At 38.3% G+C, this 13004-nt stretch overlaps 1 protein-coding gene across 3 annotated transcripts; it reads right to left on the bottom strand.

The window, feature by feature from the left end:
• Positions 1-455: 455 nt before the first annotated feature.
• LOC113493578 (AP-1 complex subunit beta-1) lies at positions 456-12727 on the bottom strand. Of its 3 annotated transcripts, none has more exons than XM_026871628.1 (18): positions 12653-12727; positions 12278-12420; positions 11504-11674; positions 9448-9645; positions 8675-8792; positions 7978-8168; positions 7298-7480; positions 6726-6908; positions 6308-6502; positions 5903-5995; positions 5105-5226; positions 4458-4648; positions 3872-3966; positions 3558-3662; positions 2777-2912; positions 2272-2389; positions 1786-1912; positions 1012-1413 (listed from the first exon to the last, which is right to left on the bottom strand). In XM_026871628.1, the coding sequence occupies exons 2-18, from the start codon at positions 12383-12385 to the stop codon at positions 1012-1014; spliced, it is 2736 nt and encodes a 911-aa protein (XP_026727429.1). In that variant the 5' UTR covers positions 12386-12420; positions 12653-12727. The 3 variants fall into 3 exon arrangements, with proteins under 3 accessions (XP_026727435.1, XP_026727429.1, XP_026727423.1); XM_026871622.1 differs by lacking the exon at positions 12653-12727 and adding an exon at positions 12499-12619; XM_026871634.1 differs by lacking the exon at positions 12653-12727 and having other exon boundaries at positions 456-1413; positions 12278-12385.
• Between the last annotated feature and the right edge of the window lie 277 nt (positions 12728-13004).

The raw sequence follows: 13004 nt of genomic DNA on the forward strand, positions 1-13004 counted from the left end.
TATGTTACGTTTATAACTGCTTTGCACATTACCTTGCGGCCACACAAAACTTTTGTGAAGCGACAAAATGCAATACGGTAACTATCTGCAAATAATGTTCCTTTTTCATTCCGATTTTATATTCCCGTAGTATTATTTTCGATTCGTAGCGGGCGGGCCCGCGGGCTACAGCTAGCATATGTGGCTGCCTAACGTTACCGAGTTCCACGGTCAAATCTATAAAAATGAGCAAATTTATCTTTTTAACATAAAATAGACATTAAAGCTTTCTCTCTCACATAATGTATTTAAGTTGATTGCCCGTTATATCGACAACAATAATTATAATTAATAATCGAGCATATTGCAACAGACTATCTTTCACGGTTCATGAGATACGTGGCAGATGATAGAAGAAGGAAACGTTTTCTCATTTTTAGTACTTATGTAGTCAATAAATAAATAAAACGGCAAACTGTTTATAACGTAATTTATTATAACATCTTACGATTACAGTGAGCGCCTGTACACGCCGCTAGTATACAAGAACAGACGCACAGATGAGCTCTATATGTATAATTCATAGTATTCATACATTTTATATTAATATTTTAATTTCCATTCGCAATCTCGAAGTTGACACTTCAAATAACATAAATAATAATGTTTTGATTTTATAATTTTCCTAGAATTTCATTTATATAAGGATTATCTTACTGGTATACCTTCCCTCTTTACGAACCAAAATCTTGTTTGCAAAATGATTTAGCTGCGTATTTATAAAGAAAATATGTATTTACTAGAAATGCTTATTTCTTATATACGGGAATGTCATTACATTTAAACCAGTAGCTCAAGCATCTATAAACTTTAATCTTTAGATTACAAAGCAATATATAGCAATATCCATCTAAACTCGATCCGAACATACTCGTTAACATTCATACTTCATAATGGAATTTACACAAGTCTCACTTATAGGAATACTTCAACATCTTAGACCAAAATATACATAGTACAGTGAGATTACAATTACGACTTGATGATGGCTTCGTAAGCTTGGAATATGCAGGTGGCGACCTCTACAGTCCTGGACTTGAGGCTGAGCGTGGCTTCGGGGTTGCCAGGCTGTAATTTTAATTCTAGTAACACCCAGATGTTGTTTGTCAGTTTGAGTGATTGGTAGAGCATGTCTTGTCCTTCGACGTTTCGCTTGGCGATGGTGAAGATGTTGTTGAGGGTCATCTTCTGCGCGATGGAGTCTGCGGTGCCGCTGACGTTGGACAGCGTGTGCTGGACCTCGTTGGCGGCGGGGATCTCCTTCCACGTGGTGAGGAACACGCGCTTGTCCAGCTGTCCGTCCTCGGTGAACAGGATGTGGACGGGGATCAGGCACGCGAAGTAGAACACGTCGACATTGTTTTTGATTGCGACCTGTTGGCAGACATTTTGTTAGTATGGTAACGGTAAAAGTTAAGTTTATTTTAATCACTTAATTAGTCTTGTAACTGTATTCGTAAGACATACTAGAAAAGTATTTTCCAGACATGCTGCTAATAAACTAATTCAACGGGCCTATAGCCTCTTCTTCTATTACCCACACTAAATGGGGTCTCCTGTACTAAAAGTGGTCGTACGCTCCGAGATCATTAGTTTACTTTCAACCTACTTTAAAAAAAGAGAGCCTAATTTTTTTTTGGTACTTGAACTTCGGACTATCTGTTAATTATTTTTCATGTATGTTTATTAAGAAAAATATGATAAACCAATTAAAAAAGAAGCATGCACGTAATGTGTTACGTGTACCTGCAGGTTGTTGAGTGGCTCCATCCTCTGTACGGGTCCCTGCGTGGCGAGCGCGAGCGGGGCGGCGGCCGACGCGCCCGCCGCCACCGCGCCTACTGACAGCCCGCCCGACGGGAACACGCCGAAACTGGACACGGAGAAATCGGATATAGGTTACAATAACACCCAAAATAAACAGGAATATAATATATTTGCTTAATTTGTATCATATCACTAAAATAAGTACATACATAACTCAAATGATAACGGCACATTAAGTTGCGACCTCGTGTGACTTCAATATGAAGCATCATCTTTGATACATTTTATCTAAAAATACATAACCAATATATTTTTAATCTACATGGAACTACACGGACTTACTAGACATTTTTTTAACAAAAACGTTATATCTCTTTTCTCCTCTATATATCTTTTCCGATTCAGACTGCATGTTGCTACCGTTAAGCTATCTGTAAAACGAGACAGCCTCCACTTAGTACGTACCTGTTCTTGTTGAGTTGTATGGCGAACCCGCTCATAGCTTGCATAGCCTTGTTCGTGAAGGTCATCTCCATGCGCGGCTGCCCGTTCTGGCGGCTGAATGTACCCCAGATCTCTAGGCCTGCAAGCAAATTAATTTGTTAATAGTAACTTACATTATAAAATACTTAATTTTGAAGCCAAAAGACCCAATAAACCCAAAAATAAATCCACGTTAATCTTCCCTTTGCGGCAAATCTATGCCCATGTGGGAAGTAATTTGCCCAGCAGTGGCAGTATAGGCTAATACAATACCTCATATTGTTTTTTATATTACGTTTTTATATTATGGAAATCATGTTGTCCCGTTGAAACTTACTATTACCCGATTCAAGAACCATTAGGTTTTAAGAAGACCCAATAAATCGCTTCATCTTTATCATTCCGCTTAACAGTCATCATACTATCGTAGTTTGAATCGTATAATCGTTAAATACTGTTTTACTACATGATTGTATATGGGTTGTACCTTTCCCCTTGTCAGCAGGCAGCCAGCATTGCTTGGGCGGCACGTAGCAGACGGGCGCGGCCACGCCGAAGATGTCGCCCAGCAGGCCCGTCGTGCCTGACGCCGGGGCCGCGGCTGGCTCCGGACCGCCGCCCAACTGCGGGGGACAGGTGGAGATTAGAAGGTTTTGTAAACTATATGTATTTCTGAAGGTCATATGAAAATAGTGCAAGAGCTACCAGCAGCACTTAGGCTCTAGATAGGAGGACTGGAATCTAAACCCAAACTACAGTTCAAGTGCAGTTGGATGATTGGTTTGTTTGCAGTTTTACTGCAGTCTTGCCAACTGCATTCCAACAGCACTTTGTCTCTTATATTTAGAGATGTGGGGGCATTATACTATATAGCGTACATACAATCTTTGTGTCACAAATATAACGCTATTATTTAAAAGGGTAATCAGCTCCAGAACAACTATATTGTAAACTATACACTATTCTAATCTATATCTATACTAATATATAAAGCTGAAGAGTTAGTTTGTTTGTTTGAACGCGCTAATCTCAGGAACTACTAGTTCGATTTGAAAAATTCTTATTGTGTTGAATAGACCATTTATCGAGGAAGGTTATAGGCTATATAACATCACGCTGCGACTAATAGGAGCGAAGATATAATGGAAAATGTGGAAAAGACTGGAAAATTCTAACCATGTGGACGAAGTCGCGGGCAACAGCTAGTTGTTAAATAAGTATTTTCTATACAATAACTTGCAAAACTTGAATATAATTGTTTAACTTACTAGTACATCAAGTCCTCCAGCTAATAGGTCGAGGTTGGAAGCTGGTGCAGGCGCAGGAGGTGGTCCTCCAATGTCCATAGATAATAAATCGCCGATCAGGGATTCCTGTAACATTTCAAAATGTTATAGATCCCCAAAAATTTAAAAAGTATGTGCTTTTTATTTGTGCAAGGTTTATAATTGCGGTAAGCGATCAGCCGCGAATATTTTAGTATAAAATCCCGCGTATGATCGCTTAAAGCTGTTTCAAATCTAAAAATTACAATAATGCAATGAAATGTCGTTAGTATCGTTATGATGAAGTACGTGGTTACCTGGTTGGGTATGACGGCGGGCGCGGCGGAGAGCGCGTCCTCGGCGGGGGCCGCGCCGCGCGACGGCAGGCTCTTGCGGACGCCCGCGCCGCGACCTGACACACACGGACATATATTATGTACAACTTGAGGATCAATATAGCACTTTTTAAATGTAAAAACATTATATGCTTTGAAGAATACACGGCGGAACACTACAAGGTAATATGCTGTCACATATTTTTACACAATAATACATAATTCATATATATATATCCAACACCATGAATTCAGGTATTAATCGCAATAAACTAGATTTTTGTCAAAACATATACGACCATTTTTGTCATAATAATACTGCTACATTCGTAACCAAACGAATTTAAACTATTCCAAAACAGCATGACCGTTCTCATGAATTTTTATGTGCAATGTGCATATTAGGTAAATATCTTTTATCATCCCTCCAAATATTAAGTGGTTCATCCGCTCTTCATTGGAAATAATTTATATGGCAAAACATTTTCTGGGTCAGCTAATTCAACTATATAAAGCAGAAGAAGACATTCCTTTGCCAGAATAGGACAAACATGAAAACTAAACATACCTTCAACGAACGCCGTGGGAGGTTTATGATACACTGACGCTAGCGAGCTGATGTGACAGATGAGCTCGTCCAGGAGTGTGGGCTCCAGCAGGTCTGTCTCCTCGGAGATGAGAGGCTTGTCGGCCAGGACCACCTCCTTAGCGGCAGCAGGGTCCGTGGAGAGAAGACGCCAGTAGATGAAGCCTCGGTCCCTGTGTAGAGGCAGAAGTAAGGTTAGGCTCAAGACAGACAGCCAAACGTGACTGCATTCAAATTGCAATTTGCAGTTGGATCGCGGTTGTAATACAGTCAGTCTGTCTAGAGCCTCAGTTCTGAATATAAATTGATATTAACAACTTGTATTATAAGAAGGCTAATAGTAAGAATAACCGTCAAAAAAGTTCGTTTAAGGATCAAAACGGCCAATATACTAAAACTCCCTGCAGACCATTTACGTTTATATGGTCGGTATTTATTCATCTTATATTGTCGATTACTTAACACTACATGTAATATATAATTTAAGCTAGATTAAAACGTAAACTTACTCTCTGTATCCAGTGGCAATGACAATTAAGTTTAGTCGAATTTCGATATCTGTCTTACGAATACAATTACATTGAAGAAAAATGCCCCTGTTCACGACGTTCCCTATGTATTCCACGTACCTCAGGTCGGGGTTGTCGGAGTCCTGCGTGGCGAGGCTGAGCACATGCTGCACCAGCTCCTGCGTGTCCGCGGGACGCTTCAGGAACAGCTTCACCACCGCCGTCAGCAGCTGCAGCTGGACCTGTGTGGCAAACGAAAAGAATATTGTCACAATACATCATCTATATTTATTTGGATACTTGCATTCGCAGTACGACCGACTGCAGTTGAACTGCAATCGGACTGCACGCTTGGCATGAAGTCGTATCAATTGCATTCAAACTGCACTTGAAATGCAATTTGCGGTTGGATTGCAGTTGTAATATGGTCCAGCTGTCTAGAGCCTTACTAAGAATTCTGCTACTAGAACTCTATAAACATTAGAATCTTACTTCTAAGAGAAGTGAGCAAGTGTAACCTAAAAGAGGCTCTGCTGCAGTATAGTTTTTAATTAACATAACCTTAAACATTGTACAATAAAGACGGAAATTCAACTGCAGGATAATTTGGTAAATGTCTATATCAAAAGATATAAAACAAAACCTGAGGCGTGATTACCAGGACTGTAGGACTCATTTCCAACCCAACCGGAGTCATTAGTCATGTATCTGGAGCGGCGGCGGGGTCCGAAGTCGAGTCGAACGTTATAATTTTATTTTTTCATTTACGTTTACGCTCCCGCACTAAGGAATTTAAACCTTATGTAGCGGGGGGTTTCACAAACATTCAAGTCATACACAAAGATATCCAGATTCAGGACAAACATTTGTGTATTGACTTTGAAAATTATAAACAATATGTGTATTAGTGTACATTACCTGTGCGTTCTCATCGTGGAAGCCCTCGAGGAAGGAGTCCAGCAGCTCGTCCGCGTTGTCGATACGTTCAGCGTACTCGCCAACTATCCATACCTAGAATTAATTCAATGGTGTTAGGTATTTACTATTTAGCAAATATCAGGGTTACTCTAAAAATACGAAATATCTCAAAAGTATTTTGGAAAATATCGCAGAATTGATTCTGTTCTGGGAATCTGGTAAATTCGTATTTTTTATACCGATTTTTTGTCTTTTTTAAAGTACAAAAAAAAAATACAAAAAAAAATATCTTTAAAAATATTGCTGACTGATTAGAACACATAAAGCCCTATAGACGAAAAAAAAATAACAAATCTTTATTCCTCCTATCTACCTATAACACTTTCCAATAACATATATGCTCACCATCGAAGCCCTGGCCTCGGGCTCGTCCAGCGTGTCGAGGTTCTCGCAGAGCGTGCTGATGATGCTCTCGTACTTGTTGGGGTACTTCCGGAAGATGTCCTTGATCACCACGATGGCCTCTTGTACCACGTAGTTAACCTTAGTCTGGATTAACTCCAGGAGAGTTGATACGCAGCGCTCCGCTGATGGTTCCACCTGGGGATGGTATATGTGATGTAAGGATTGTGGAGTGATTAGTGGTAGAGGAAAGTACAACAGCCAGAGTTTATTTCTGATAGAATCTTTAAATTTCTTACTCCTGTGATAAAAAACAACGCTACATAGATCCTTACAATCTTATCTTATCAAACCTAATTTCACGTCAAGGATTCTAATCCCGAGGATCCACGGGATGTCCGGGATTACTAGTACTACGTACCTTGATGGCACACCTGCCGATGGCCCGGACGGCCTTCCTGACGAAGTCCACGTCGACCTCGGTCGCGTACTCCTTGAGCTCGCCGAGCACCTGCGCGATGTTCGCCTGCGACGCGAGGCGGATCATGATGTCCAGCTTCTCCAGCTTCACGTAGATAGGGTCGTTGTACTTCACGAAGAACACCTGGGAGGAATTTTGTGATGATATCAATTTTTGTGATTGATTTTCAAATAAGGTGATGCAACAGTAAATTCACGCGAATTTATCGGGATTGCCCGATTATTAAGGACTCCGGTTGGGTCCGAAATTGCCGGGCGTCTCGATAGTCAATATAAAAATGTTTTTCAAATTCTTGTAATTTTTAAGAAAAAGAAATAGTTTCATTTTGTTCGTTAGACGGATTAATTAGCAAAATTTAGACATCTTTTTACATATTTTTGCTTTTATATGAACAATAAAGGTTTTATTTATTGTTTAGATTGAAGATTGAGATCCATTATAGACAACGAAAATCAAAAAATCTTTTTTCCTATTTTATCCATACACTAGCATCTACTCGAGTTGGTACCAACCTTCATCTCATGCTTGAGTATGTCGGGCCGCTTCTGCACGACCAGGTTGATGTTCCTGAGCGCCACGTACTGGACCTCGGGCTCCGCGCTCAGCAGCGTGACGAGCGGCGGCGCCAGCTTGCGGGACAGGGTCGACACCAGCTCCGTGTCCTCCGACACCATCTCCATTAGCTTCATCAGAACCTGGGGGGGGGGAGAAAGAAATATTGTGATTAAGAACCCAGTGTCGTTTTATGGTACGCAATAAAGAACTTAACACAAGGCTATTTGGTTACTTAATCGTTAAGATATTCGGTTTCAATAAACAAATAGCAAGTTATTAAAACAAATTCGCATTTACTACCGTAACATATGTTTGTTTTTAGGTTTTTTTATCAATTTCATAAAAAAAAAACCTTGGTTTGCTGATCTCTTGAAAAATGTTCTTTTCGTTACTTTTATACAGATTTGTCAATTATATCATTAAAACAACGGTCAAGTAAGAGTCGAACTCACTTCAGTCTCGCATATAGGCTACAGATAAACATATTTTCAACGAAGTAGCAACTTTCAGTACGCTGTAACCGTTCTAGAGCTAAAGCCGTGCGACAAACGGACAGACGATAGGAAAGCGGTAACTTAGCAAGAAGGTCAAATTTTCACCCTTTGTGTAAAGAGTCATTATTTTATCTCAGTGTTACCTTGACAGCAGACAGCACAACAGCGGCATTAGCATGCGCCAGCCGCGGCGTGATCCTCTCGCAGATGGAGTGCGCCTCGCGGGCGTCGCGCGGCGAGTAGTTGGAGAGCGCGTCCAGGATGAACACCTGCCCCCACTCCGTGCACTCGTTCAGGGCCGTGAGGAGCTTGTTGATCGTCGGCGCGTTCATTTCTAACAGGGATTAATTTTAATTAGTACACATAGTTATTTTATGACGACTAGACATATTTTTTCACAAGTCAGTTCATTCACGTTGCGGCGGACGGATACTAGATACTTTGTTACGTATTCATTAATAAAAGAATATATAGTTTTTTGGTAAGTAATTTAAACATCGAAGAATTGATTCTTAGAGCCATTAGGATCAGATTCTGTCGTGTTGGGATGTCAATACTGGGGTTGCAGTTTCAGATTTGTTACAGTCCAAACCATGGCGCAACCTCGATTTTTTATGACTTAGCTAGTTATAGACGAGTTGATGTTATAGCCACCTGAGATATGCAACATCCGGACTTTCTTAATTCTAATACTGGCTAACTTTTTCGGCGAATGAGATTCCACGACATGTTCAGCCTTAAAGCTTAAGAACTGAAATAAACAACAGCCTTTCATTTATCGCCTTAATACACGCGACATGAAGTCCGTTGACCACTACGACACCATTATGACTTACTTACCCACAAGCGGATGACCAGACACGCTGGCTTCGTTGATCTCGGAGAGCGCGGCCACTGCGTTCGCGACCACCATGGGGTTGGAGTCGCTTAGCAAGTCCTTCAGCTGGTCTAAGAAACCCTAGGAAGGATATTAATTGTTAAGTTAGATTCATTCAAATATAATACAATGGTTTACTACACTTTTAATAAGAAAGAAAAACGTTCAAATTGTTAACACCAAGGAATGGCTGACAACTCTTAAATTATTTGTTATATCGAGAAGAGTCAATCCTTTGTGAAAAGTGTGGTTAGATATAACCGGAGGCTTTTTTCCTAAGTGGCTATTCAATAATAACCAACCACACTCAAAAAATGAGGTATTAATTCAATGTAGTAGGACGTCTATATGCTCGTTTTTTATATACGTATCTATTTTTTTTTTTCTTAACAGACGAAGAGAGTGAGACTGATTCATTATTAAATGACGAGTTCAGTTCGACTCGCGATCCCGCCGCGTCTGCTCATGATTAAGAACTCCGGTTGGGTCCGAAACTAGTCGGGCTACCCCGATAAATACGCGTGAGTAGACCGTTACATCATTTAATAACGAAGTAAATAGATTCTAACTATTTAATGCTTACCTTTCCTATTATAAAGGGCATCAGAAGTAAAGATATATTTTACAGAAAGCTTTAGTATTCGTTGTGTACATTTAAATCCAAGGTTCCAGGTTCACAAATACCACAAAATCATTATTTAATGACTAAGTTTACATAAAAATAAAAATGAATTACCTGATCCTCAACCATACTGGACGAAATGTCATACAGCTTAGCAACACACACGGCGGCAGTCTTCCTGACATAGGGATCCTCATCCTTCAAGCACTTGCGGAGTGGTTCACACAAGTACTCGGTGATCTTGTCCACTCGGATACAGCCCATGGTACGGACGGCCAGGGCCCGGATCAACGGGTTCGAGTCCTCACAGTCCTGGAGGTGTCAACGTGGATTGTTTCGGTATTGTGTATAAAAAGAAAAGAGAAGCAACACATCAATCATACTGAAGCAATTTCACTATAAGCGTTGCATTGGGAAACTATTGGTCTGTATTGTGTTAGGTGTCACTAAGTTCTTCGTCAGATATTATCCCACGAAATTGTGAGCGTTTACATTTAGAAAATTGATTTACGAATAGTCTGTTGTTCAGTATTTTCCAAAACTATTTCTTTGCTAGTTCCCAGCATAAACTCAAGACTTTCGATCTTTTTTATTTCTAATGAGGAGCTAGTGTCACTCTAATCCCACGTGCCTTCGCCCTGCGCAAAAATCAGGGTAGTTGTGTACTTCGGAGGACGGGAAGAAAATATATAATGCTTTTCCCGTAACAGAATTCGTGGCAAATATCATAAGTAGTAATATTTTCAAATTAATGATGTTACAACTCTCAATTTAGTCCCCAAAACATAATCTAAATATCAGAAACATGAAAAAACGCTTTAAGTACCGTTTTAAGGTCAGGTTTTATCATTTTTGCTTTTAGAGAAATTAGCAATGTTCAGACTTATCATTAGGTTAAATCTAAATTTCGTGTTTTTTTCTACAGACTAAAAAGTTTCCCTTGCATAATAAATATGGGATTAATAAAATAATAGCCGATGTGCTTCTATTCATAATAAAGTATGAGGCATGGATTCCATTGTCATAGTCATATCACTTTATACTGGTCGACTTTTATGTAGATTTACACATTTTCTGTGCGGTGGGGTTCCTTATAACTGGACAATTGTGATGAATTCATCATGCAATACCTACTTATTGCATGCAGGTATTTAGGGAGGTAAAGTGCTAATTTTGTCAGTTAAAAATTTCTGTTAGACATGATTGAAATACCAAAAGACAATTTGGCAGAATAGTTGTTGTTCCAACTTCGTTTTATTCTACTGTCTATGTATAACTATGATAAATAAGTAAATAACATACACCCCTGACATTTATATTACTCTACTGCTTCAAGTCTCAGGCAAAGTAGGTAAATCATACACTTTGCATGTTATAGGCCACCAACATCATAAAAGAGTACAAGTATACCCAAAAAACTACAAATAAATTGTTGTCTGACAGAAATTTCATCAAAATTCAACCATAAACCAACATCATAAGAATCAAATTGAATTGAACCAATGTGTAAATCTACAATCGGATGATTTGATTTTGGATTTCTCTGGATCGTTTTACCTTAACAAGCTGGTAGGTCGGTAGATCCTTCCACCCATCATAATAGGTATAGAAGACATTAAAAAACGATAAAAAATACATGTCACACACAAATAACTACTAAAGTAGTTATTATGATATATCTAAATAAGTATATAATAATTTTATTAATTAATCAAACATACTCATTGATTTTTTTGTAATCCCATGCCCAATTTTGTGAGAATTCTCAATTGTAACAATGATTTTAATTTGAATAGATATTCAACCCATGCTGATTGGATTTCCAGTTTAATTTGATGATTAAATACTTTTTGGTTGTACAGGAAATGTTCTGTTAGAAAAATATAAATCATTTTTTTTTCACTTGTTAATATGAACTCATTTCTAAAACAAAGAGCATGATCTAAGAGAAAAAAGGTCATTATTTTGGATTCGGCAAGCTAGGTTGTGTGATGAAAAGCCTAGCCTACTGAATAGTGTGTGGCACATAGGAGTATCTACAAATGTTCACTTAATTATTGATATTTATAAGTAGAATCAATGAAAAAACACACTAACCTATTTCCAACATAACATTTCCTGGACAATCACGATCTGTAGAACAAATATAAAGTCAAGTGTGCATACATACCTTGACAAATGTGTTAACGGCCATGATAGCCATGTCGGGCTGTGACTTGGCGTAGTTCATGAGGTACAGGTACACCAGCTTCTTGAGCTCGAGGTTGTCAGTCTGCATGCAGTTGACTACGTCGGGGAATAACGCTGAGACATCTTTGCCTACGGTCATTGATGCTATGACCTGCAGACAAGTAGATACTCATTATAGTGTGTTGTGGGTTGTGAGGGCACTCAATAGTTTTGAATTGGCTGTGTTTATTTAATATGAAAATAGAATTGCATAACTTGTAAATTTTATGCACTGTTTCTTAGTAAATGCATTGATAATAGAGAATTTTAATAATAGGTACTGTTTCCTCAGATTACTAAAATGTATTTTTTATGGGTACCCAAGTACATACACAGATTTTTTTCCTACTTCTTTTAAATGTCAAACAACAATGATTAAAAATGATAATTTGCAAAGGTCTGTGTCTATTTCCTTGGATTATAAAGATCTTATTGCATACTCCAGTGACTTCAAAGTTAAAAAACTTCTACTATTATGCAATACTGAACTCTTTTTATCCACTTAAGGCATAAAAGGTCGTTAATCTTTAGAGAATGAAAATATTGTAGAAAATTATCAACAGATCTGTGTTATTGAGTGATAATTTGACAGATGATTTGTCATCACCTACTAATGATGAAACTATGTACTATTTTGGTGGGCACTTGAGTTTGGAAGGGTATTTATACTGTAAATTCCTAGACTATTGTTATTTAAGAAGTTTTTATAACATACCTTCTTTACTGCCTCCTTCTTTTTCTCCTTTTTATCACTATTCAGCTCCGATTTGAGTTCAAATATCTCGCCCTTCTTGGTCGTCGTAAAGTACTTTGAGTCAGTCATCTTGACTGTTTTGTATAGCTTTTACTTCAACTTTCCTATAATACAAAAAGAAAATTGTATTTATTGACTGACTGCCGAACTAAAATCGATAATATGTAGAGAATTTGACAGACAGTATGCGGCACCAAATACACGTCTTGTGCTCTCGTTTAGACTTTGTTCAACAATTCTAGTATAGCAGTATAAAATTATTTTATTAAATATTTATAAAATAACATTATTCTTGGAATAATTCTTAAGCAAATGTAATAAAACTTGCTAACGCACTTTTGACACGACGGAAGGGGCGTAACAATAGTAGAGCTGTGACAGTGTGAATTGACTGAAGTTGCTTACGATTCAAATCTATAAAATTTCAAGATATTTTATTTCCAGTAGGCCTAAAAGAAACCGAAGGACCGGGAATTACATATCTTGTGACCCTAGTTGTGAGATATCTAGATTAATCATGAGCTAAGAATATTTGAGTCGAACGTACATAAAATCATCAAATTGTAAATCAAGTACCTAGAATGTTAGTGTTAAATATTTTTTTATACATGTAAGCATCCGTATAAGAACTGTATCAGATGCACAGTACTTTTAAAAAAAATTACATGTTAAATTAATCTCTTCAAGA

Source organism: Trichoplusia ni, chromosome 1 (genome assembly GCF_003590095.1).
Source record: "Trichoplusia ni isolate ovarian cell line Hi5 chromosome 1, tn1, whole genome shotgun sequence".
NCBI lineage: Eukaryota > Metazoa > Arthropoda > Insecta > Lepidoptera > Noctuidae > Trichoplusia > Trichoplusia ni.